Source organism: Streptopelia decaocto, assembly GCF_964273445.1.
Source record: "Streptopelia decaocto genome assembly, chromosome: 16".
Taxonomy (NCBI): domain Eukaryota; kingdom Metazoa; phylum Chordata; class Aves; order Columbiformes; family Columbidae; genus Streptopelia; species Streptopelia decaocto.
In genome coordinates, this window is record NC_138671.1 from 2689739 (window position 1) to 2715192 (window position 25454).

General features: G+C 50.4%; 1 protein-coding gene across 2 annotated transcripts; it reads right to left on the bottom strand.

The window, feature by feature from the left end:
- Window positions 1–294: 294 nt before the first annotated feature.
- AXIN2 (axin 2) lies at window positions 295–25213 on the bottom strand. Of its 2 annotated transcripts, none has more exons than XM_082067123.1 (11): window positions 25065–25213; window positions 23020–23939; window positions 17056–17196; window positions 11566–11668; window positions 9525–9665; window positions 8719–9206; window positions 8411–8590; window positions 7908–8126; window positions 7245–7340; window positions 5916–6083; window positions 295–1993 (listed from the first exon to the last, which is right to left on the bottom strand). In XM_082067123.1, exons 2-11 carry the CDS (start codon window positions 23841–23843, stop codon window positions 1867–1869), a joined length of 2487 nt encoding a protein of 828 aa, XP_081923249.1. In that variant the 5' UTR covers window positions 23844–23939; window positions 25065–25213; the 3' UTR covers window positions 295–1866. The 2 variants fall into 2 exon arrangements, with proteins under 2 accessions (XP_081923249.1, XP_081923248.1); XM_082067122.1 differs by having other exon boundaries at window positions 8411–8593.
- Window positions 25214–25454: the final 241 nt, after the last annotated feature.

Consider the following 25454-nt stretch of genomic DNA (forward strand, 5'->3'; position numbering starts at 1 on the left):
CTTTGGACACCCCACCCTGGCCTCACCATCCCACGCATGGAGCAAATCCCCGCTCCTCGACCAGCGCCACGGGCTTGGCCATGCAGGTACCACGAGGTACCTGAAGGAGCTGTAAATGGTTTAATCATCCAAGGGCATGATGATGATGATGATGATGATGAGGCCTTGCCTACTTGGGTTGCAATAGCTCCCCAGCAGGAACAGCTCAGCCACCATCTCCATCCACCAGCACACATGAGAAAAAAACAACCAATCTTTTTAGCCACTTAGGGTGGGGAAAAAAAAGTCAGAAAATATTAATTTGAAAAATATAAAATTTTAATAAAGGCTACATCTCTTAATTACAATAATTATTGTACCAAGTAATTTTTTTTTTTAAATGAAACTCTTTATAATGCATAATTTACAGTATAAGTAGAACAAAATGCCATGGCAAAAGTCATGAGTACAGGACTTGTAATAAAAGGCATAAAATATATTTATACATAAACCCCTTAAACAAACAAGGGAAAGCTTGAACCCTGAATATAGGGCGACGCATGGTCTTGTAACTCCATGCAGGCACAGGTACTGTACTGATTCAATTTAAAAAACACTAGAGATAGTGTATTAATATTTTCACCATACATTCTCTTCTTTTTTTCTACAATATATACAGACTTATATACAAAGTAGCAATGGCAAACAGAATGCACAGATTAACTTAATCAACACAAACCCCAACTGCAGAAACGCCAGCTCCCCACACACACCCCCAGCTCTGAGGAGCCCCCACGGCCCCACGGGGGGCTCGGGAAGGTTAAGGCCAAAACAAAACTAACCCCACGAGCCAAGCAAACCCACTGCACGTCACCACGTGCATCCGGAAACCCCGTCGCAGATACACGTCCTTGAAATACGAGTTGCGCTGACGTAGAATGGCTAAACCAAATGAGCTAGCTATGTGGAATACACACTTTACCTTTCAATTTTCTTTTAACCTGGCTTTTGCAGTGTGTCCTTTTGGTGCGATAACTACAGCAATGGGAGCTTAGCGGCTGTTTCTGCCGCTCTCCAGGCCCTTGCCCTGACAGCAGCAAACACCTCACACCGCAGAAATCCGTGGACAAAACAAGTCGCTGTTGTTCTATTGCATCTAACGCACTTAACGCTTAAGACCTTTATTTCAAATTAGAGCAGCATAGATTAAAATGCACCGGGCTCTAGATGAATGGTAGGACAGTATTTTTATTTCGGCTTTAATTATTATTTCTTTAGAAAAGTTTTGTCTTCACCTGGAGGAATACTGGGCAAAATGTCACTCCTTCCCTCCTCCCCCTTAAAAACCAACTAACAACCCCACAAATGCGCTCATAGCCAAACTCCTCGATTTTCAATAGTGGGAACAATATAAAAAAATAAACTAATCCTTCCTCCCATCCCCCCCCTTCCCAGCCCATCTCTTCTCCATTGTTAAAGCAGCATATCCAAAAACTGGATTTAAGGGAAAACAGACTGTTCAATAAATATCAATAAGGATTAATGTTAAGGTAAGCTATACACAGTTTCTCTTAGTCCATAGATTTCAGATCCCCAGGAAATCATATATTATGTATGGAAGTCTCTCAAACACGGCCTGCATCTCCAATAGCCAACAGTGGTCATGTTTTTAATAAATAGTTCAGGGTTTTTATCATCTCAGTACCCAACTCATGAATAATAAATGCCATTTTTTCCTCTAAGGCTAACTCAGCAAAGTCTTCGTAGACTTCACTATTTTTCTTCATTGGTTCAAAACTTTCCTTCGGTTTTGTTATTTTCTTGTCATCACTACTGTTGTGTGTCCAATGACCTTTCTAGCTTAACTTTTAAGAAACACAGACGCCGTCAATCGATCCTTTCCACTTTCCCGAGAATCCTTCCGTCGTACATGGGCAGGATGGTTTCGTCTTCCCAAACCTCTTCAAACACCGCGCCGCAGTCGAACTCGTCGCTTGCTTTTTTGAAGTAGTATCTGTGGTAAGGAGAATTAAAACACAGTTAACAATCAAAAGGCAAAGCAAAGGATGCTCTGGCAGTTCTTTCAACCACAACATTTCCAGGCTCTCTAGCCCAGGATGCTCCTCCAGCCTGACCAGGGAAACCTCAGGTCCAGCAACGTGAGAGCATCCCCAGGGTGGCGATGGGACGGAGCGAGCGGGGCCGTGCACCCTCCTCAGCGCTCACAACAGTGAGTAAATTACACACACTGGCAGTGGAGATCCTCAGCCGTGAAGAAAATTGGAAAGCGTGGTGATTTCTGCTCAAATATCTTATTTAAAAACTAAACAAACAGCATTTGAAAGCAAAGCATTCTTAAGGTTCCCCTCTCTCCCCACCTTCTTTCATGTGTTTTCTCGTTTCAAAGCTGAAGCTTAAAATTAGCAACTGTTATTAAAAGGAGAGGCTTTTCAGGCATAGGATGGATTAAAAGAAAACCATCCCGGCTTCCTGCAACGCAAAAGCTGAAACTGGGAAAAGAAAACAAACAAACAACAACCTGGGAGCCTCACAAGCAAATCCCTAATTCCCATCTCCATTTTAAGTGACAGAAACTCCGGCTGGTTGGGAGCGATGTGCCGCTCCGGGTCGTCAGATCACGAAGCCAACGCTCCCGGGGACAAAAAAGCACCCCCACCCCTCCCGTGTCAAACAGCGAGGACCCCTCTATTATCCTGAATTAGACCGTTCAGCTTCTTGATTAAAGGTTCCTTTTATCCCGTTTGGAGCTTTCTTCCTTCTAAGGCTGCTTAATTGCATATGCACAAATGAAGGGCTTCCATTCAGAGGGGTAGCATTTAGGGAGCCTGTCCGTCTGCCGCCGCACACCTCCTCGGAAAAGCGCTTTGCCATCCCATCGCCAGGGACGGAAAAACCTTCATCGGATGGATTCCCAGAGAAAAAGATACAAAAAAACCCTAAAAAACCCCTCCCCTGTAGTTTCCAGACAACTGGGGTTGGCAGCTCCTTGTTAGGGGAAAGGGTTTTGCAGTTATTCGTTTTTTTAGGGTAGTAAAGGAGATCAGATTAAGCTCACTTTTACTGTTAAAACTGAAAGAGCCACAGCCGGCTCCTAGAATTTGGTATTTTTTTCGTGAATGTTCTGTTACGCATTTTTAACATACTCAGTAACAACAGCTTGCAGATCTATTTATTTTTAGGGTACGTTAAAATTATTTTGCTAAGGGGATAAAAGCTGGCTTTTTACTCAGAGAGATGAAACCAACTCCATTTAGTCAAGGTATGGTTAGGATTTATTTTTGTAAAGTTATTCCAAGCTGAATTGACACATGTTGTATCTTTAATGGCTCAGCAAGGAAAAACATCTTCTTTAAGCGCTGCACTCGCTAAGTCAGTGGCCCAACTCCCACCAAAGTGATGCTGCAGGTCAAGGCCACAATTCCCCAGCCTTGAAACTCAACCAAAAACCCCAGCAAAGTATGAATGAATTACAAAGAACTTTCTCTTCCCTTTTCCTTTCTCCTCTCCAGATAACAGCCGCTCTTCCCAATAACTTCCTCCACAAGCCCAAGTGCTGGCTCTGTTTACAAAAATTCTTATTTGAGAAAACACTCTCTGACCTTTTGCATAATTACAACCTTATTTCACACAGACAGAAAAGGGGGGAAAAAAGGAGGCAAAGCAAAAACAAAAGTCCTTCCCCAAACATCTTCAAACAAGTCGCTCTGCTCTTATTTGCTCAGAAACGGGCTTTCCATTGAAACATATTTTATGTGGCAAGCTTCGCTCCTTTTTTTTTTTTATTTTATTTTATATTTTTTGGGACATCTGGCACCAATCGAGGCGAGCAGGCCTGGCGTTACAGCTCTGTTTTGAACCGCTGCCATCTTCAGATTACCCGACACCACCCAGTTTTTTTGTGCGTGTATGTTTGTTTTTTGTTAACGCCATCGGTATTAAATCACTGCTTAATGCCTTCTTTTTTTTTTGGTGGGGGGGAAGGAAAGCAAAGCGGCGATTTCCCGGCGGCCGCCCCACGGCCGCGCGGCTCTGGCATCGCGGGAGCCCGAGGTACCCGCCTCGCAAACTGATCCAATCAATAAAGAATTTGGAGAGCGGAGCATTTCTGCATGTCTTTGTGCATTAAATGAAAGGCAACGGCTTCAAAGACATGCTTATTAAATGTGCCTTAAAAAGAAATCAATGCCAGATGTGACCAAAGCGGCCTAGTTAGTGCCTCCCCGTAACACACACGCTACTCCGGGCACTGCGGCCCTGTTCCCTGAAGGTCACCCGCAGTTTCCCTCAAAGTCCAGCCAAAAGTCAAAGCTTAGATCAAAATGATTCCCTGGAGGTACACACATTTGTGTAATTAGTTTCACCTTGTGTCTGTGCAAGATAAAATACTGGGCACATACCCAAGTTCCTTTTATAAATTTCTGTATTGTCTTTACCCAGGTGTAAAGGGGTGAGATCTAAGCAAAACATTGTTTCATCCTTGTCAGTCACTTAAAAACATTTTCTAAAGTAATTACAGTCTGACAAGGCACAAATAATTGCACCTGGAGGGACTTTCGGGCCACAGAAGTTTCTAGGAGCCTATTCCTGCGCTTGGGCATCACACGAAAAATGTCACAGAAAACAAATGGAAAGATAAGATATTTTTCTTTCTTTTCTTTTTGACGGGGACTATAGAGACAGTGGAGCAGCAGCTCACCAGTGGTGAGGCCAAGGAAACTGGTCTGCAACTGGGACAGGAGGCTGCATCAGCCAGAAGAGGAACACAAGGGGCCAGGAGAGGCTTAAGGGGCTGGAAAATGGCACAAGGGTGTGAGAAACCCAGGAACCCCTCCTGGAGGTGGCCCAGCTTGGGTGGACTTGCAGGTTGCTGCCATCTGATGGCAGCTGGGTGGGCTGCAAAGACGGTTTTGGGAAGGATTGGTGGTATTTCAGACCCCAGCTCAGCATCACCCACCCTTGGGTGACCTACCTCTGATCAGCTTAGAGACAGGTCGGTGATGGAGCACCAGCTGGAAAGTCATTGTACCAAACCCAAATGACCCATTTGGATGTCAAATCGGAGGCTGCCAGCACAGGGCAGGACTCCCGGCTCTTTGAAGGACCAAATTCAATGCAAATTCAACACTTAAAGCTGGAACTTCCCTCTTCTGTTCGTCCCATGGGAGAAGTGGCCAACAGGTGATCTCACTAGTGCTCAGATCCGCTGGGAAAGTGCAGCCAAAATAGCCAACGTGAAGCTACTACCATGGGAACTAGCAGAGCAGGGGAAGCGGCAAACTGGTTAAACTGGGAGCTGGGCCCTGGAAACCAGACGGGCAGGGTTTTTGTTGGTGGTTCTGAGGAAGAACTGGGTATCGCTGGTGGAGCCTTCCCTGCAGGGCAGAGGTTCTTCCCTAACAAAAAGAGGGCTCGTTGCGTCTCAGCTACACGTCCACTCAGATGCACCATCCCAACCATTCACTGACCACACCATTGCAAAATAAGAGAAAAAAAAAAAAAAAAAAATTAAATGAGTAGGTAAAGCAAGAGGTCAGCACTAACATGAATGTTGAGCCCAGCCTGGAAACTGAACCCCACCGCTCCATGCCTTTGCCAAAAGGCCATCCCAGCTTTCCCTGGTGTTGACGGTTTTTGGCCAAGGGCTGGAGCACAAAGCCGCACAGTTTACATCTCTATGCAATGAGGGGAGGCGGCTGGGGAGGGATGGGGACAGGAGGTGGCCCCGCAGCCAAGCTGAACCCCGCGGTGCCCTTCTCCATCTCCAAGTTGCTCTTGGTTTCAATGGGAAGAGAATAAGATCTACAGCCTCCAAAAAGCGATATAAACATGTCATTGCAGGAAGACCTGCAAAGTATCTGCTGATTCTTTTGACTTATTAGAATATACTAAAAAACAAACAAATCACAGATTCTTACCTGTAATTTCCCTTTTTGCTCAGCTGTTCTTTAAAGTGCCCAAGTGTCAGGCTCTGGGCCTTTAACATCCTCCTGTAGGGAATTTCTTCTCCGCAAAAAAAATAGGTGACAACCAACTCAGTAGACTGAGAGGTGTGAACAAGTGGCAGTTTCTTTGGCTCTTTGTGACTGAAAAACAGAAAACACACACAAAAACCCTCTATTTTTCCATTTGAGAACAAGCCGTTTCACCTCGCTTGGTCTAGCAGTGTTTCTGCCACACGTAACGCTGGTCAGAAATATCCTGGGTGTGACCCAAAAAGTCAGATATTCCTGTGCTCGTGGGGAATTCGTCACACAGCGTTCGCACAGCGCTTAGTGCCAGAGACCTCATCCCGTTTTATGGGTGGGAGAACCGAGGGATGGAGCTCAGACCCTTGCTGAGGCATTGGCGCAGGACCACGGGCCAGCTGAATGTGTGTAGGACTCACCATGGGCTGACCTCGACCGAGCAAGCCCAAGGATTGCACAGCTCTGATTTCAAAAGGCTCGTTTCATCTGCCTTCATGCAAAGCACCTGCCAAGCTTCCTCCCTGGTGCACAAAACCACCTGCAACCACCAACAGCTCACAAAGCAAAACCACGGCCAGATTCTTCACCTGAAGCACACAGGTAATCTGATTTTCCCCAGTGAGGGTAACACTAACTGGATCTTGAAGTCTGCACTAAGAAACCCTTCTTAAAGAATAATTAAAATAATATTACCCAACAAAATGGCAAGGCTCTAGTGAATGCCATGCAGCCAAATCTACAACTGCTTCTGAGGCAATGTACACTTGGCATGTCAAAAGGTCACAAAGTGTTAGTCCGCAGTAATTTAGTCTTCCTAATTTGTTCTAAGTCTTTGTAGAGTGGCTTCAGAAAAAAAGCTGCTAGCAAAGACAGCTGGTGGACTTAAGGTCAACCAATTAAAAATGAAAGGCTCCAGTCAGGTGGCTCAGTCTGGACTTCAAACATTACTCATTGCTTAAGATGAAGAGGGTAAGAAAGAAAACTTTAATTATTTAGGCCATTTTAGACCTCTCTGTAGCAGATTTCTTGTTAAAAGAACCATCCTGTAATTAGACTAATCCAATCTTTGTCCACTTTACAGGAATGCAAGTTAAAAAGAGCCAGAGACAAGATTTGAAAATGTTTTGTTCTTTCTTTAAGAAGAACGTTTGAAAGATGAAATTTCAGATAGAAGAATTTTCCCCTCTTTACAAAGCACCATACATTTAATGAAAATATAATTATTATATATATTTATATATATATTTCCCAATCCTTTTCCACACGTGCAATACTCACTCTTCTGTTGTTAGAATTGCATTGCAGAAAGGGGCGTTTCCCCCCTGAACAGCAGCGGAGTGGTTTCGATCCCTCTGCTGATTTGAGGTTGAACATCTGAAGTGGAGAGCGGGAGGGCAAGGGGGGAAAATAAAAAGAGGAAAAAACCTTTAAAAAAAATTGTTGAAATACAATCTTCTTAATTGAAGTCTCCTGTGGGTCGTTAAGTTTGCTCTTTGTATCAACCCTCACATGTTGTAAACAATCAAAGGAAGAATTAAAAATGCTGTGGGCTAATTTATCCTTCCATACCCAAATGAATGATAACCAGTCCAATTCTCCACTTGGTATGTAGCTGGAGTCCATCCCAGAGGAAAAACGGGCAAATTACAGCCATCAAAAGAGTGGAAGTAATAGTCTAGAGGATTCACACTATTTGTGCCGGGGTAGGGTGGGGTTGGAACACGGAGGTTCATCCCTGGGGCTTGGCCAAGCTGCGCGTCACACATCCCCACGGCCCCATGGCCAACCCTCTACCTACACCAGGAGGACAGGTCCACCACCTTCATCGCCCACCTCACCCCCATCAGCCCAAGCATGAACGGCACCCACCAAACCTCCCCGATCCCCGGCTGCCCCCCAAGCCCCCCACGGGCCCGGGACCACCCCTCCCGCCGCCGTTACCGTTGCTTCTGGGGTTTGGAGACCTCGGCGAGGCGGCGACACGCTTCCTCCAGCTGCGCCAGCGTGTTGGGGGGGGTGAGCGGCGGCATGGCGGGGTCCTGCACGAAGGGGTGCGCGGGCTGCACCCCGCGGGGGTGGCTGCCGCTCCCCCAGGGGTGGTGGCGGCCGGGGGCCCCCTTGGCGAAGTCGGAGCTGTAGGCCTTCTTTGTGCTTTGTGTGCTTGGGGAGGGGAAGAAGTCGGGTTAGAAAAGCTGGAAAATATGACTTTAATAGCAGCTCCTATTCTGCTCGCTCCCTCTCAAAAGTCTGTCATAACATGAAAGGAGGTTTATTGCCAAAAACATGACATTTTTGTGGTTTTTCTGGTTCTGCGGAACAGCTTTTATATTAAACCGGAGGAGCAAAGAGTCTCATTTGTTTTTAGCGATTGTAAAAATAGACAGCCCATGTAATATATAAATATTTACCGGGAGCGATATTGCTGTAGACAGCTGCATATTTACCTATGGGGCTTGTGCTTATTTTGTCTCTCGCTCTCCAGCATCCACTGCCAGACGTTCTGTGCCCGGTCCGCCTCGCCCCCCGGGAGCTGCACCCCACCGGGGCCGGGCAGCCCCCCGTCCCCGGCCGGCACGGCGACGCTCTCCGCTCCTCTGCCCGGCCTTTTCGGCAGCGTCCCCGTCCTGCTGATGGTGAGAGGGGGACACAAGCCCACCATTAACCCCCTGCACTGTCCTGACCACCCCACATCCAGGGGGTGACAGGGTGATGGTTTGGGGTGGTGCAATGGAGAGAGATGGTCGTGACTTACCCGAAGGGCTCCAGGAGAGGAAGAGGGGGGTCCGTGCTTTTCGGGTGGCCCTTGCACTTGGGGTAGCAGTAGTAGTCGCCGCCCGCCGGGCAGCAGCACTGCACCCGCTGCGCCGCCTCCGCTTCGATCTGCTCCTTGGTCTTGGGCACGGTGTGGTGGTGGATGTAGTGGTGGTGGACGTGCTTGGTGGTCTGCTTGGTGATGAAGCCCTTGCCCACCAAGGCGCAGGCCATCGGCGAGGCGGCGCCGGGCTGCAGCTTGCCCATGGGCAGGCGGTCGGGGGAGCGGGCGCGGGGGCTGTGCCGGCCCATGCCGGGCGACTGGCAGCCGGGGGTCTTCAGCACGCGGGAGAGATGCTCGTCCAGGATGGCCTGGGGATCCTCCTCGTAGCTGCCGGAGGGCAGGAGCGAGAGTGGGTGCTGGGGGTTCGCCATCTCCCGACTGCTCTGCAGGCTGGCAGGGAGCTCCAAGCCTTCCTTCTCCTCATCCTGCCGGCCAAGCGAGAAGAAGGAATCAATGCAAGGGGACGGGGAGGCATGCAGCAGGATGTCCCCACCATGGGTACACAAACTGCAGTGTGAACAAAAGATATGGCCCCCTCCCACCCCTCGCCAAGCTGGGCAGCACATGCAGCACGGGCAGCACATGCAGCACGGGCAGCACATGCAGCAAGCACAGCACATGCAGCACGGACAGCACATGCAGCACGGACAGCACATGCAGCACGGGCAGCAAGGACAGCAGAGGCAGCACATGCAGCATGGGCAGCGAGCTCTGCCCAGCCCCGCAAGGGTTAATCCTCCTACCTCCTTGATCTGCTGCAGCCTCTCCTCCAGACTGTCCATGGTTTCCTGCTCCTGCTTCAGCTTCTCCAGCCGGGAGATAAGCTCTGCGGCGAAGGCGGCCGGCTCCACCGGGGTCATCTCCTTGGGAAGACGGTGGGTCCTCTACAAGGAGCGGGGACACAAGGTACAAGGCATGTTTAGCGGGCGGCACGGGGTGCTTAGCCGGAGCGGCATCGCCGGCCCCGCTACGCTTGTTGTGTCTCCATGTTTGGATGAAAAGACGACCGCAACTAGGCATGGTCTGCTCTGGATTTTTATGAGCTAGTGCTGTGGCCTCATGGAGTGACATCCTCCCCACCAGCGTTTGCCTTCGGCAGGAGCAGTTGGTCGCACTCTGAGGAACCCCGCTTGTTCTCTCTGTAGTACAACCAGCCCATCAGTAGCTACTCTGAAGTAGAAAATCTTCAAAGACTGTTGTCAAACATCAAAAAAAAAGCACTACCCGAAAAAAAAAAAAACCTCTGAGGTGGGAGGGAGAGACTTTAACTCAAGGAATAAAGTGAGTATAAACAGAAAGGAGTTGGAAATTAAAAAAAATAAGATGGGGGAGAAAAAGGGAAAGAAGAAAAAAAAAAAAAAAAGAAGTCAAACGGTTGCAGATCAGAGAAGTGCTGGTAATTTATTTCCCGGCTACACACTGGGCACCTTTGAGGTAGTGTTGTCTCAACAGTGTCCTAGATCTCTTCCCCCCCCCTCCATCTCTTTGTACAGAAAATGAAGAAAGCTGCTGCAGGCTAGCGGTGCTACACTGCTGAGCTTGGCTGCCTCAAGCAGATCTATCAAGGGAAAAAGGGAACATCTCCAAATCAAGTGCAGAATATAAAAAGGCAAAACACGAATTTCTGCCAAAAGAAGCAAACATGGCAGGAAAAGGGAAAAAAACAAAAAAAAAAAAGAGGAAAAAGAAACCACCCACCCGACTCTGCCCTCCCTCCTGTCACCCCCATGCGCCCCACTCCTCGCCCCCACTCTCCCTCTCTCTTTTTCCCCCTGAAAGCAGAAAGCTGAACTGCCAACTCTTTCACATACTACCCACCAGATGAGGTGGGGCCTCTCTCCGGCAACCACTTAGCTCCAGAAATGATGTGAGGGTAGAAAAAGGCCACTCTGCTGGAAATTGTCACTCTTACACAAGCTGGCTCTATTCAGTCCCTGATCAAAGCACTGCCTTACAGAGAAAGTCGATTTGCACGCCCTGGGACAAAATAATCTAATTTACAAGCTCAGGCTATAGAACTTTCTTTATGGAGGAAGGGGGGAAAAAAAAAAAAAGAAGAAAAAACACATAAACCACCCCCCCTCCTCCACCAGAAATATCATCTATGATTTCTTGCTGCTTAAGACAGCAGAAAGAGGAATTTTAGCATATTAATCTCAAGACAAGATAAGTTTATACTTGTCTGTGTAAACAGTTTATTCGCTGCAGGAATCGGGAGTCTGCAAGTCAACCGAATTAGCAAGTCAGCGAGTTAATTTTTGAGAGCACGGCGAGGCCGCGGATCGGATCCCCTCTAAATAAGACACGTATCTGCTGCAATCGGATCCCCTCCAAACAAGACACGTATCCACTGCAATCGGATCCCCTCTAAACAAGACACGTATCCACTGCAAACGTCTCTTTCCAGAGATCCCACCTCCCACCAGCTCACAGACCATGTGCTTCCCAAGGCTGGTGACACACGAGGCCAAGCCCTGGTCTGCTCAGCACCAACAAAGGTGTCAGGGTGGTGGCCAGACCCAACTGGGTCACCTCTGCTTGGACTGAGACCAGGAGGACAAATTCATTGCTGCTGAAAAGCCCCAATTAGCACCTGGCTTTCAGGGAGGTGTCAAAATGTGACCGTAGAAAAGCAGGTTTTGTCTCCTGCCCAACACCAGGCAGCACCTCTGCTCTGGCATCACGTAGGGATGGAAACGCTCTCCTCCCTTCCACTTGTGCCCATTCCCAGTCTTAGCATTTCCCATGGCCGACCCAAACCCTGCAGATCCCACCTGAACTTACCGGAAAATGAGGTAGAGAAACTTGACCGTTGGCCTTGACGCTCCGATGCATCTCCCGCTGGAGCTGCTTCTTGCTCCCAATTCTGTACGGGGGGATCCCATCTCTGGACACAAAGAGAAGTCACCATCAGCCGGGGATCTCCCCGTGCTCTAACCAAGACACTTCTCCATCACCTCTGAAACCACCCAAGAAATGCCACGGGCACACGTTCCCAGAGGTGCTGAGCCCTCCGGACGTCACCTGAAGCCAGGAGAAGCCTCAAACATCTGGCAGCTTGGGAAGGGCCTGTGTCACCATCTACATGGTTGTGCAGTAATTAAGCAAAAGCTGAAAAGCAAGCTGAAGGCAACTCTGCACGGGAAGACACCCAAAGATCCCATCAGCTTCACTTTTGAGAATTCTTACAGAAGGGCCCTTCCAATGCTGGGTTTCTGCTTCTGCCCTTTGTTTTCTTTACTTTTTTACCACCAAACTACGCTCTCTGAGACCATAACCTTCCTCAAGCTGTGAAACAGCCCGTGGGGTGTTGGCACTGCGGACAGAAGGAAGAGGCTGAAGATGGATGGCCACCAAAAAGCTGCTCCTCATCTCCAGGTCTACTAAAGATCCGAGATGTTCCTCCTGCCCTGAGGCCGGCCGGCACAGGCACGTCACCGCGGGGCAGGAGCAATGCTGGACCGTACCCTTCGGGCATGACATCGCTCCCCTTGGCCACATTGGACCATGGCCAGGAAGCCATAAGAAGAGACCAAGTGCGGAGCAGCAGTGGGAACAGCCCCCCACACAACCCGCTCGGGGCAACATGGGGTGTTTTCATCCAGCCACACAAAAAGTTTACCTCAGTTAAGATTAAAGAGCCTTCTAGAGACAGCGGGGACAGCCGGAAGAGCATGCCTGGAGATCCTGAATGTCTAATTCCACCTCTTCCCTCAGACTGACTGAAGAACCTTGATCTCCGGTCCCATCCCTTTCATCCACCTGCCCCCACACCTGACTCATCTCCCGAGTGGAGAAAATAGCTCCTGCCCAGGGAGGCTGAGCAGACAGCGGTGGCCTCGCGCTGCCAACATGGCACCGTGACCTCACGTGCCACCTCCCATGGCCACGGCGGCGGTGGAGACACACCGACATGTTCTGGACACGCAGCCGGAGACAAGGTGCAATGGAACACCTTCCCTGAGAGAACAGGTCCCTCTCTTGAGGAGGGTGACCAGATGCCATGCTCTAATGTTTGAAGCATGCTATCGCAGGCCTTTGTGAAGATCTTGGCCAAAGCATTCAGTTGCCACCAAACTGTATTCACAAGCAAGATTAAGCTGCAAAGCCCGGAATGAAAGACCAGAACAATTTCATCTTAAAAAACTTGGAAAAATCTCGAGAATAAAAGAGAGCACGCTGGGACCATAGAGAAAGTCCTTGATGGCACAAGATGAATATCAGCCTCTTCCAGACTTGATCCATGAATACACAAGTCCTAATGTCCCCGTTGCACAAGATGCAGCTCTGGAGCCCATTCCGGGCAAGTGTCCTGGCACACGATGGCCATTGCAGCCGGCCATGGCCACCGACCGCAGCCACTGGTGGCCACTATGCATTTCTGCTGCACAAACCCACGTGGCAACAGGGCTTGGCGCACACGGCATGTCTCAGCTTTGGGGAAGGACAAGGGAAAAGCAAATCTAAGGTGAAAACCAAATCATCTGCACCTTTGGAGAAACATTTGTTCATGGATGCTTACTGACATAAGGGTCTCTTAGAGAAGACCTTCAATACAGGGAGTAACAAGAAAAGCAGGCATTTTAAAGGTAGGTAAAATGCCAGCATGAGCACGTTCCACACATACACACAGAGGGGACTAATCCTGTTAACAAATTCAATTAAAGAGGAGGTGTCCTCTGCCGATGGCAGCACGAGAGGCCAGATGGGGAAGAGCAGGGAAGCAGATGAAAGTCTGTGGGTTCAACATGAGGCACCTGAGGACACAACCAAGGGACAACAGGGAGCCCCACAGCCCTCCCAGCTCCCCACCTCTCTCCAGCTCTCCGAGCACAAAATGCTGTCCCCAACCTTTCTGCTGTGGCCAGCAAGCTGGGAGGACATCTCATGGGGGTCCCCATGCTCCCAGCTCCCGGGGGACCATCCTGCCCAAAGGGACCGTCCCGGGACAGGTGATGAAGCAAGAGCAGGGACTCGTGCCATTCACAGGCAGGGTGGCTCCTCACATTATTCGAGATTGACCCTCATTGAGGTCGGTACAAAGGCTGCTCCTTCCCCTAGAACTCCTCTGGTTGCACCAGAGAGCTCCGCACCAAACCCCCTGCGCCTACAGCCCTGCCTTGTCAGAGCAGCTTTACAACTTGCAACAACATGCAGAATTTAAAAAAAAAATATATAAAAAACATATATTTCGCTAGGATGGGAAGGCTGTCTTGGGGAAGTCAGCCTGGGGAACAGGGAGGGACTTTACAGGCACTTTGATGAGAGCTGACTAAACCCATACAGAACAGGGGGAAAAGGGACAATGCCAGGGCTGAAGGGGTGACCAGCGGATGATCCCCAACTGCTGGAGGGACCGATGGACGGAGCTGAAGCCAGGCTCAGCACAGCAAGAGATGTGGGGGGCAAGGGGAACCCTGATACTGAAAGAGACCCTTCCAACCAGGAGAAAACGTCTTTGAAGTGAAAAGGCTGAGCCTGGGCAGAGGTTTCAGGGCAGGACACGGTTAGTCCCAGCTCTCCAGGTGGCACCTCTCCCCTTGCTCCAGCAGCCGACATTTGCACTCACTTTCTTGGCTACTAAAAGCTGCGGGCTGAAGAGCTACAGAGTTTAGGTACTAAATAGTAGAGTTTAATTATAAACATTTCAGCTAACCAGGCTGGGGCTAAGCCAATCTGTTTCTGGGGGAAACACTAGTTTGAAGTCTTCTACCCAGTCAGTTGCCATTTAAGCTGAGCCAATTATCTTAGCCTTTTGACTCAGATGTGCCTGACCTAACCTGAATGTAGTTTTACTGCTGCTTTGAAATATCAGACTCATGCGCATATGCATTCACTCCCATCTTCATTTGGCAACGGCTCTGAAACAAGCCTCTGATCTTGCCAACATCAAAAGCCTGGTTTGTAAGATAAGGTAATATTTGAAGTTTGCTCAGCAGCATTCCCCAGTGTCCAAAGTAAATCCATAAATAAGATATAAGCAAATAAAAAAAAAAAATCCCCTTTCCTCTCCCCCCCACCCAATCAAGAAATTGAAATATAAATTTGCATGATGCTTTGTGGCTATTACAAAATATATATATGGACAGACTGATCGCTGGCATCTGTAATATCAAAAAAAGGGCAGATTGTGCATTTTGGGGAGATGTCTCCTAATTCCAGTACAGTTCAGACATAGATTTTTAATAAAAACCCTCACTTTGCTGCTATGTCTGACAGACTTTTCCAGAACAAGTTTTTCCTCTTCAGTTGATACCAACATAAGCCAAAAGAACTAATTTGCATTCGCCCTGACGAAACAGAACAAACCCGGGTGCTCTGTCGAAGGGGGGTAAAATAAAACCTCGCGGGCCGGGGCTGTGGGAGCACAGCGGGGTTGTGCCCCCCAGCACCCCCCAGCACCACCGCAACCCGCAGCTCCAGGTGCCAGGAGCAGTGAGCCCCCAACGCTCCACTGCAATCTTGGCAGCGGCCCTTCGCCTCTGCAGAGGAAGTTTTACATCAGCCTTAACTTTAAGCCCAGCCTTCCAAAGTGCCAAGTTCTCCCTCCCGTTTCCAAAACCGCCCGGCGTGCCCGCCCGCTCCCGGCCCCGCGGATGGAGCGTGGCCGCGGGGATGCCCAGGGGACCGGCTCTGCAGTTGGAAATATTCCTCCGTCCTCCCCCCCCCAGCCCTCCCCGCCGCCCCCCAACCTGGAGCTGCGGGCAGTTTAATCAGCCAAGCTTCCCCAAACTCTCACAGCCTGCTCGGGCCATTGTTACGGCAGGAAAAAACAGGCAGGCTCCTTTCACGCGCGGCTTTATGGGGAGCTCCTATTCACTTGTTCAAGCAAATTTCAAAGCAGGCTGCTGCCCTCTCATCCCCGCTAAGCTCCCCTGGACTAACAATGGGCTGAAAGCGATTCAGTTAAGCCTTTCATCCACCATGCACTTTATTTCTCACTCAGTGCTCTCATCTGTATAAGGCCTACAATTGGCATTGCTGTGAAGAGAGGGTATAATCCTAGCCCTGTGAATCCCAAGTGACCCTACACTGGTCCAGAAATGACTAACCCAATGAATGCTCTGTTGACACATGATCACATACAACCAGAGCCAGTAAGAAGAAATAAAGAAGTCACCCTATGATTCAGCTCTTTTATTTAATGCCAATATTGTTCAATAAGGGAATCTGGTGGGACAACAAACTATTTTTTTCCATAATATCAGTTCAAAACACACATGTGCATCTAAAAAAAAAAAAAAGAGCTTTTGTTTACTCATCAAGGATTTTTGGTAAATCCTGTTTTCCATTGTGCATCATCACGCATATTGACTTTAAAAACCCAGCATGCAAACCTCTCCGAGGAGTGCACAGTAATCACTGCACACGTCTGACAAAGACACTGGAGAAGTTTCGCTTTTGAGAAGAAGAGCAGGAATGCAGCACACTGTTTGCAGGTGGGCCTTCCTAGAGCACTTGGACTTAAATGAAGATCATGAAACACAAACAGCAACATCTGCCTTCTGCCCAACTGAAGAAAACGGTCCTTAAGAGCACTACGTGAGTCTTGCTGTCTCCTCTACAGGCACAAAAGCACCATTTCTCTCCTGCTGGGGAAGGCAAACCCAGGAAGAATGGCCAAAGGAGTTCTCCCAGTTGCACACTTCTCAGCAGAGCCAGGAGGAAAAGGCAGACCCTGCAATTCCTGGGCTCAGCCACAGCATCATCTCATCCCTGTGCTCCTGAAACACCCAGACCTGCTCCACGCAGCTCCATTCAAAGGGCTCTTTGAAGACTGTCCCAGCAACACCAGATGAGCAGCTATTTGCCCCCTCAGGTCACTGGCCCTATTAATGTGCATTCTGACATTAATGACAAACTTTAATTACAGAAAGTACTTCCTACAGGAAGTAATCTCCTCCTCTTTGATGACTGATAACCAGTTAAGGAAGCCTGGCCTTAAGACAAAGGCTCAGGGAGATTCGCTCCTTGGGTTAGTCAGGCGGCACCATTAGCATAGGGGAAAACACGTTTGCTCAGCTGCAGAACGGCAATAGGATTCATCGTTTTATTCCATCCAATACCACCAGCAACACAAAGACCGAGGTGACCATGCCCTGCTACACCTCTCGGTTTGGCCACAAACCTCCGTTTCAGTGGCCCCGAATCACCGGCGAGCAGACACTGGGTGATGACCCTGGACCCATCACTCCCGTAAGCCCCACGTGCATTGGCACAGCTGATTCACAGGCAGCACATCCCAAAAGGACCCAGCCGACACCAAGTACTTACACGCTGCTGTCCGTCATTGACATGGAGTCGTCCGTCAGGGCATCACTAGATATTTCACTATCGTTCGCGCTGGTCGCTGGGGCAAAAACGTAGCCAGAATTCACATGGTATGGGTTAACGGGGTCATTCCTCTTGAAGGACCTACAGACAAGCAAAACAGGAATCCAGTTACCAGTCTTGGGCTAGAGAAAAGCACTCAAGTTTTGTGGTAGCGCTCTCCTTATGGGAACCATGCACGTTGGCTGCTCAACCTCTTTAGAAGCCACCAGCCATCCATCGGCAGCAACCAGGACACACTCTGTCTAAACACAACCAAAGTCCAACTTTAAAGATGTTGCTTTTAGCATTGGAAGCGCACCTTAAAAAACTGCAGGAAGCACCTCTACATCATTGGATACCTTCAAAAACTTGGTCCTTACAGCTTGATGCTGCACTGCTGAGGCCAGCAGGCAAAAGATGAAGACGTTCATAGCCCAAGTCCTGCTGAAAGCCACTGAGGCACCAGCTAATAAATGCTGAAGTCTGCTCTGAGGACAGGAGTTAGGGCCCCTTTGGGAACGCAAGTTACGGTATCTGCGCTGCCTGAAACAAGAGAACTGCCTGGGACTGCTGGAGCAGGACCACCCCACGTCAGGGGAGGCACAGACAGGGATGAAATCTGCTGTCTTGGCCTTGGCCTCCCAAGGATGGGTGTCACCTTCCTGACAGTACAAAAACACGCAAAAAAAAGGCCCAGTTTGTAGGAGAACCCGCTCCTTGTTCAACTTGTGTTTTTGTGCAGAGCTGGGTAGGGAAGAGGAGGATGGGGGATGCGAGGACAGGAGCAGCAGGTTGTATGAACAGGCACGTGGGTTAGTGATACCAACACCACTGGCTTTGCTTGGAGAAGCAAACCCAAAGCCCAGCCTGGATGTTCAAGTTGAGTACCCAAGAGGGGTCGCGTGAGAAATTCATGGGCAGTGACACGGGCTGTGATGGAGTGTGGCAGGCTCACCATGGCAGGGTCACCATACAGGACAGGGGGACCTGCGGGGGAAGGGACCCAGGCGTCCCCCTCCCCACCACCTCCCATTACTCCAACTTCCCAGCCAGGATCAATATACATATCTTGGGCAGGCGATAAGGGGATTATGCAGGGACATTTGAAAGCCTCATGTCAAGGTGCCCATTTTGTTCCTCTTCCAGGGAAGGATGGGGTTGTTAAGCTTCTGCCTTTGTATATCAAAGCAAAAGGCCTTGTCATCTGATAAGGACTGCTGATTTTAATAATTAGGGCCACTTACCCAGGACTGGGGGCCTAAGGAATGTGCCAGCAGGCTCGGCAGGTTTTTTTTAATGGGCTTTTCACCTCCCTGCCCCCACGGGGGGTCGGAGGGGACCAGCTGGGTTTAAGTGAGCAGCAACATCCTCCCACCGCCCCACTCCCCACCCCTCCCAACCAGGCACCCGCGCCCCCGCGCATTCCTGCACCGAAAACAGGAGCCTCCGCAAAGGCTTAAGTTAAAAATAATAATAATAATAATAAAAAGGAAAAAGAAAAAAAACAAAAAGGAGGGGGAAGCATGGTGGGGAAGATGGGCCTCTCTGGTATGAGAGGCGCGGGGCTGGTTGCAGGCAGGTATTCAGCCCAGCCGGGGCTGCATTCCTTTCCAAAGGAGGCCAAGGCATTTCTGATGGGGAGATCAAGATGTTAAAACATATATATATGGGAAGAAGAAAAAAAAAGAGATAGTAAGGAATGCCACAGGAAAGAAGTTAAATCTTCAAAGATAAATTAATTCCACATGTGGGTGACAGCTAAGCTATCCCACTACTACAAAAAGAGCTCCTCTAAAAACCATGCAGCCTTCTACTCGGATTCACGGGGATGTGCAGTCCAAGCAACCCTTCCTAGGTCCTTGGTGGGCTTTTAGGTCAGCTGTGTAAGGGACACAGCTCTTAGAACTATTTGATCTGACACCACCTCAGGTCTTGAGAGGACATCCGAGGACTATGAGGCTCAGGGATGCAGGATGCTCCCTGAGGGTGAGGGATGCTCCATGGGGTCCATGGATGCAGGATGCTCCCTGGGGCTCAGGGATGCTCCATGGCATTCAGGGATGCAAGATGCTCCCCGGCACAGGACCAGCACCTTGCTGGGAGGTGTCTGTGTCACCCCTGGTTGGACCCAGACGGGCTGTTTTGGTGTGTTCCTCCAGCAGATGTGATTGCTGGAGAGGCTGGGGGGAGGCAGCAGGTCTGTATGAATACAGCACAGCGAGAGGAGGTGTGTCCAAACACAGCGTTTGGAAAGACACAATTAGAGAAAGTGGCCAGAACTAACTCCTTTTCCCATCAGTAATCAAATGCAGCACTGATCCACTTAGCAACACCTCACAGACAACAAAAAAAATCCCCAAAGTTTACATATTTCTAAAGTAACTCCCCACACTCCACCACCAACACATTGTCCCACATCCTTTAAGAAAACCAACGGGGGCTGTTTTGCTTTAATTTTTTTTTTGTTTGTTTTATTTGACCACCTTACTACAGTAATTGCACCCAGATGCATCAAGTTGCCTGGGAGGGTTTTAAATTCCAGCGGAAAGCAGTGGTCTCCAGCCGCGGATGCTGCGCACACGAACACACACCCCAGCTCCAAACTCAATATGCAAAGTGTTTTCAGCTGTCAGGCAGCAGTTGCTCTGGAGCTTCAAGGAGAATGTCTGATGTTTCTCAGCCTATTCTTATCTTGATGCGATGACACACAGCATGTAACTCTCTACGTGCTATGTTGGGCAATGGGCATATCAGAGTTATTATAATGCCAAGAAAATTTCAGGGGGTCTTGGTTGTATCCCGTTATGAGGGTGAAATTTCAGAGTGTGGGTTCGTTTGGGTTCTTTTTATTGTCAAACTCTGTTTCTTAGAAATAAAAGCACTCTGGCACTTCAAACCACAGATTTATACAGAAAGAGAAGAAAATCTACAAGGAGCATTTTGAGGCAAAACTGAATCTCATTAAGTATTTTCTTGGGACAAACATCACTGGGCAATCATGGGTTTAAGGATAAAAAGGGGAAAAAATAACGCATGCACAAACCTGGGAAGAAAACAAAATAAAGGTATATTTTAACAAAAGTATGTTAATCACAGCTTCCATGCTCTAATTGTAGAACACTGCTTTGAGCACAGCTTTACAATGGCATCATTTACTTTGATAATTGGAGCCAAACTTGGTTCCAATAACTTGGCCACTGGTGTTCAAAGGGCAGAGGCCACCGGCCAGCCCCATCGATGGCACAAGAGACAGGTGAGTCCACCTTGGACCCAACAAAACCCATGCCCGGTGGCGGCACAGCAAAGGGAGAAGCGCCCTCTGCGTAGCGCAAACTCACGCGTGATAAATTTAGCAGCGCGTATAAATAATAGCTGGAATTCCTGGAGCGTGGGGCCAGGTCCAGCGCGGCGTGGGGAGGCCGGTTTTAACCACAGCACAACCTCGAGGGGAGGGGAGCCGCTTTGAAGGCCAAGAGGGAGGTTCTACAGTTAAAATATTCCCCGTGTTAGGGCTCCAAATATACAAGCAGCAGCTCGCGTGCGTCTGTCCTGCAGCCAGGCGCAAACACCGTGTTTCCACTGGACTTCTCCTGCTCCTGTCCATCACTGATGCTGGAGCCAAAGTCTGTCAGCTCGCACGGTTTCTGTGGTCTCCCGTTTGCTGTGGTTTTGGCCACGACTCCGTGCCCTGGGATTTCCAGGTGGTCTCCCATCCAAACACCACGCTGGCCCAAGATCGCTCTGCTCCCAGTATCAGGTGTGCTCAGCCCAGTGCTCCCGCCTCTCACTGGTATAATCACATTGAAACCCACCGAAGCAAACGGCCGGAGCCTGCACAGCGCTTCAAAACCATCACACACTGAGCAGAAATTCTTTAATTCCATCACACACAGGAGGAGGGAGGTGTGGTTTGGCCACTCACCAGGAAAGACTTTGTGCAAGCTTCAGTTCCAATCCTAAACACAATCCTAAATGCTGAGTGATGAGAGATAACCCATCCATATGCTCATCAGCTTCCAGCACATGCACGCACAAGTGGCTTCACAAATGGATAGCTCAGGGGGGAACTGAGAAGCAGCTCAGCTTGACCTCCCTCTCTTTGCATTGAGATCTCTTGGCCCCATGGAGAGCAAAAGCTCCTGGAAATTCAACAGAAGGTGATCAAAGCAAAATGCACCACCTAATGTCCTAGGAGGGTAGATCTGACATGTGAGGAGCAAGCTGCATTAATCCCTGGACAAAAAAGAAAAGGAAAAAAGAAAGAAAAGGAAAAAAGCCCAGCACTAATCAGGCAAGCAGCCACCGTTCTGCGAGAGCTCTCCTGGACAAGGCACATGTGGGTTTTTAGCAGGGCCTGCAGCTCTGGTAGAACATTACAGCCAAGCCCTTCCAGCACTGAACACCAACAAAGGCTGAGAGATAAAAGCATCAAACATCCCCCTCCTGGAAAGCAAGCGAAGGGCAGCAGTTCAAACCAGGTTCTGGAGAACAGCAGATGCTCAGACCGTAACACTGAGGCACAAGATGAGGATCCCAACAACCGAGTGCTCCACAGACCAGCTGCCAGCCAGTGCCCCCCACAGCCCCCCGGCAGGAGAGGCCCAGAGGCCACGCTGGGGCCAAGCGCATCCCAGCGCCCGCACCCAGCCCCTCCATCACCCCTCCAGGAGGCGACCAAAGAGGCCTCTGGCTCCACAGCACCCTGGGGGCCCGAGGACCCTCCCCGCTGGGAGCTCTCGGCAGGGCCGGAGAGGAGGACGCGCTCCAGCAAAGCCTCCCCAGGAGAAGCCCGACGCCCTTTGATGTCCATGAATCACAGACACACTCTCAAAATTCCTGTAAACGAGATGTCAAACACTCACCATCCCAAACCCCGACCTCCCGGGCCAGCGGAGGAGAGCGCACATCTGCCAGCAGAGCCCTCTCCTCTCAGCCCTAATTCAACAATCCACATTTATGGCAAGGGTGGGGAGAGGAAAGAATACATTTTCAGAGGATTATACAACTCATCATTTGCTCATCAGAGTCTCTCTTTCCCATCCCCCGCCTCACTTCGAGACAGCTCTTACTTTCTTCACCCTCACACCAACATTTCCAACAAAAGAGAAGGGTTCGACGCAGACGCACCCCAAGACAAGGGCAGGAGAAGACCCCGCCACCACACAACGCTCCCCACATCCTCACCAGCTGCCATTAGACACAACCACGTTCTAACGAGTTTAACTTTGAGCACACGGCCAACCGGAGAGCACCAAAGATCTACAGAGAACACCAAAGATCTATGATTACTCTACACCTGGAATGTCTCTATTACCTTAAGTACCCCATTTTAAATATCGCCCTGTATGCACTGGCTCAAAGCCACCCTGAATGGCTTTGACATGATACCTACACCCGCCGCGATGGGAGAGGCTGTAGATCACACATGCACGGTCAAAATCAAAGCAGATTTTGTGCAAGTTGCAGAGTTTGATGCAGTAAGTGCATACATTTCCTCCTCCATGACCGCACAATTGCTTCCCACATAACCAACATAGTTAAACACGGGTTGATGGTGGAGTTGGGGAACTAGTAGGTTACATTATTCATGCGCCTCTGTGATCCACTCTACTACTGCTCTTAATAGGTTTGAAAGTTGAACCAATAATTAACGTATGTCCAGAGGACATAGTTGCTATGAAGTTTTTGATCTATAAGAGAACTGAAAGAGCCAATAGGGCTCAAGAGCACAGTATCTTGTTTTCCTCTGTACAGAGGGGGAAAAAAATCCCCAAACGCAGACAACACCCCCCAAATTCCAGTGTTTGGAGGTGCGGGGAAGCAGCCGTGCTCCCAGCCCAGCACACCCCCCCAGTGGCCTCCCGAAAAGCACTCTCAAAAGTCCTCAAAGTTAAAACAAAGCACAATATCCAGGGGGTCCCTTACCTGTATCCATTCTCCATCGTTTCCGTAGCTCTGACATTCGCTGTAACCCTCAACGTCTTGCTGGATAGTCCAACTACAGAAGGCAAGATTTTGTTTTTAAAGTCTGCACAGCTCCATTCCTCTTCTTCATTCAAGGTCGGGAGATAGCCACAGACAACTTTTAAGCTCCCCAGTCCATTGCTGTTCATGTAAGCAGGATTCTCTCCTCCACTCCTTACATATTCGAGGTATATATCAGAAGTTAAAAACATCTGGTAAGCATTTTCCTCCATCACAGTCTGAATCTCAGTCTGTGCCTGATCAAACATGATAGAATCTATCTGCTGCTTCTTGATGCTATCCCTTATGTAGGTCTTGGTAGCAGGCTTGAGCTGTTTGGAGACGATGCTGTTGTTCTCGATGTACCTTTTGTATATAGCTTTGGCTACTCTTAAAGTTTTGGTATCCTTAAGGTCCATCTGCCTGAAACCATTGCAGGCAAACCAGAAGTCTAAGGTATCCACACATTTTTCCCTTTCCAAGAAGGTCCGAAAAAGATAGGCACCATCTTGATCTCCCAACAAGGAATGCAAAGATTTGGTCCATCTGGCCAGGGGGGAGTCTGGAGATGCGCTGCCTTCCGGCTCCCCGAGCCCGTTCTCATTCCTCCGCGGGGCAGGAGGCACCGGCATGGCCTTGAAGCTTTGGCTTTTGGGGAGAAACGAGCTGCTGAGTGTCGGACATGGTGCTTCTCCTTCCTCTCCCGGGACGGGGGGTCTCGGGGCGTCTTCCCTGAAGCTGCTGCTGGGGTCTGGGAGGTGGGTGAGGACCACGGCGCTGCTCATGGCTCCGGAGCCTGATGGGGAGAGGGGCTCCCAGTTCCTCCAGTTGCTGCCTGCGCCTCTGCCTGGAGTCAGCAGGGGATCCTCTGAGCCTCCTCTCTGCAAAGGGAAAAAAAAAAAGGGGGAGGGGGGGGAAGAAAAAAGGAGTATTGATCTAATCAAAACCAGATCCTCCCAACATCAAAGACAAAAAGTAAACAGGCTTTTCAACTCTTCACGTTCAAAAAAAAAAGAGAGAGAGGCAGGGCAGAGGGAGCGCGGCTCTATCGCCAGCCCGATCGCGACCATCAGCTCCGCGCCGCTCAACTCCCCGCGCACTTTTAGCGGGGCTGGGACGGGGAGGGGGGGACGGAGGGGTGGGCAGCGCGGCCCCCCCCCCCCCCGACACCTCCCGGCAGCACAGGGCGTCCCTGCCCCGGCATCTGGTTTCCATTTTGGCACTTCCCCGCCTCCCCCGGACCCTCCGCTCTCCCCTCACCTTCCTCCAGCGCGCACGTTGCGCGCCCCAGCAGCACCGCGCTGCCGGGGGGGGGACGCTCACGGGTCCCCCCCACCCCCGAAACGCGGGAGAAGGGCTTTTTGGGGCGCTTCTCTGCGGAAACCAGGTGCTGGAGCAAACACCCCCCCGCCCCCCAAAAAAATCTATATCATCCAAGGGGGGGGTTAAGGCGCGACGGCCGTACCTGGGCGCAACGGGGCACCCCGGGCCCCCCGCCGCCCCCCCCCCGGAGCCATCAAACCGCTCCGGAAAGAGGAAAATCCATAGAAAGGAGCACGGGGGGGTGGGGAGGGGCAGCCCCCGTGCGGCGCCGACCCCCGCGGGCCGGGCTTCCCGGCGCTGGATCGGCGTGCAAAATAATCATAGTATCAATAATAATAATAAAATAATAATAATAATAATAAAAACCTGCTCCAGAAATGGCGACGGGCTGGAAGAGGTCGGAGCTGCAGCTGAGGGGGTAGGAAGGGTAGGGAGGGAAGGGGGGGGGAGAAAAGTCCGAAGCGACTTGGATCCTCCGAGCCCTGTGCAACAGCCGATCCCGGCCGCGCCCGCGGAGGCACCGCGCCCGCGCAGCGCGGGCACGGCGAGGCGCGCACACCCAAAAATAATTAAAAAAAAAAAAAAAAAGGAAGAAAAATCCGTATTATTTTAAAAAGATATAAAATAAAATAAAGAAATGAGGCGGCGGGAGCAGGGCCGCTGCCCCCGAAGTTGCCACTCACCGCGGAGCCGGAGCTCGCTGCGCACCCGCGGCCCCGCCGCTCCCCGCCGCCGGCAGCGCGCAGGCTGGCCCCGCTCCCCCCGCGCCCCTCGCTGTCCTTCCTCCTCCTCCTCCTCCTCCTCCTCTCCTCCCCGGCGGTGCAACCGCATCGGAGAGCATCGGGAAGAGGGGGGGGCGAGGGAGGGGGGGCTGCGAGGGAACGAGCCCACTGCGATCCGCGCCTCCCTCCTCTCCCTCCCCTGGTTATTTATTTTATTTATTTTAAATACAAAAGCGCTAGTCCCTCCCCCGCCTCCTCCCCCTCGCTCCCCCCGCCCCTCCCCGCCCCCCCGGGCTCTCCCCGCCAGCGCTGCGCGCATCAAAGCGGGGGCCGGCGGAGCGGTCCTGCAAG

Coding starts and splice junctions, on each gene's coding strand:
- AXIN2 (XM_082067122.1), bottom strand. CDS start 23,843: ATGAGCAGCGCCGTGGTCCTCACCCACCTCCCAGACCCCAGCAGCAGC. Junction 9,666..11,565: donor TTTCTCTACCTCATTTTCCG/GTAAGTTCAGGT, acceptor CGCTCCTTGTAG/AGGACCCACCGTCTTCCCAA. Junction 8,594..8,718: donor CCTCTCCTGGAGCCCTTCGG/GTAAGTCACGAC, acceptor TCTCACCATCAG/CAGGACGGGGACGCTGCCGA.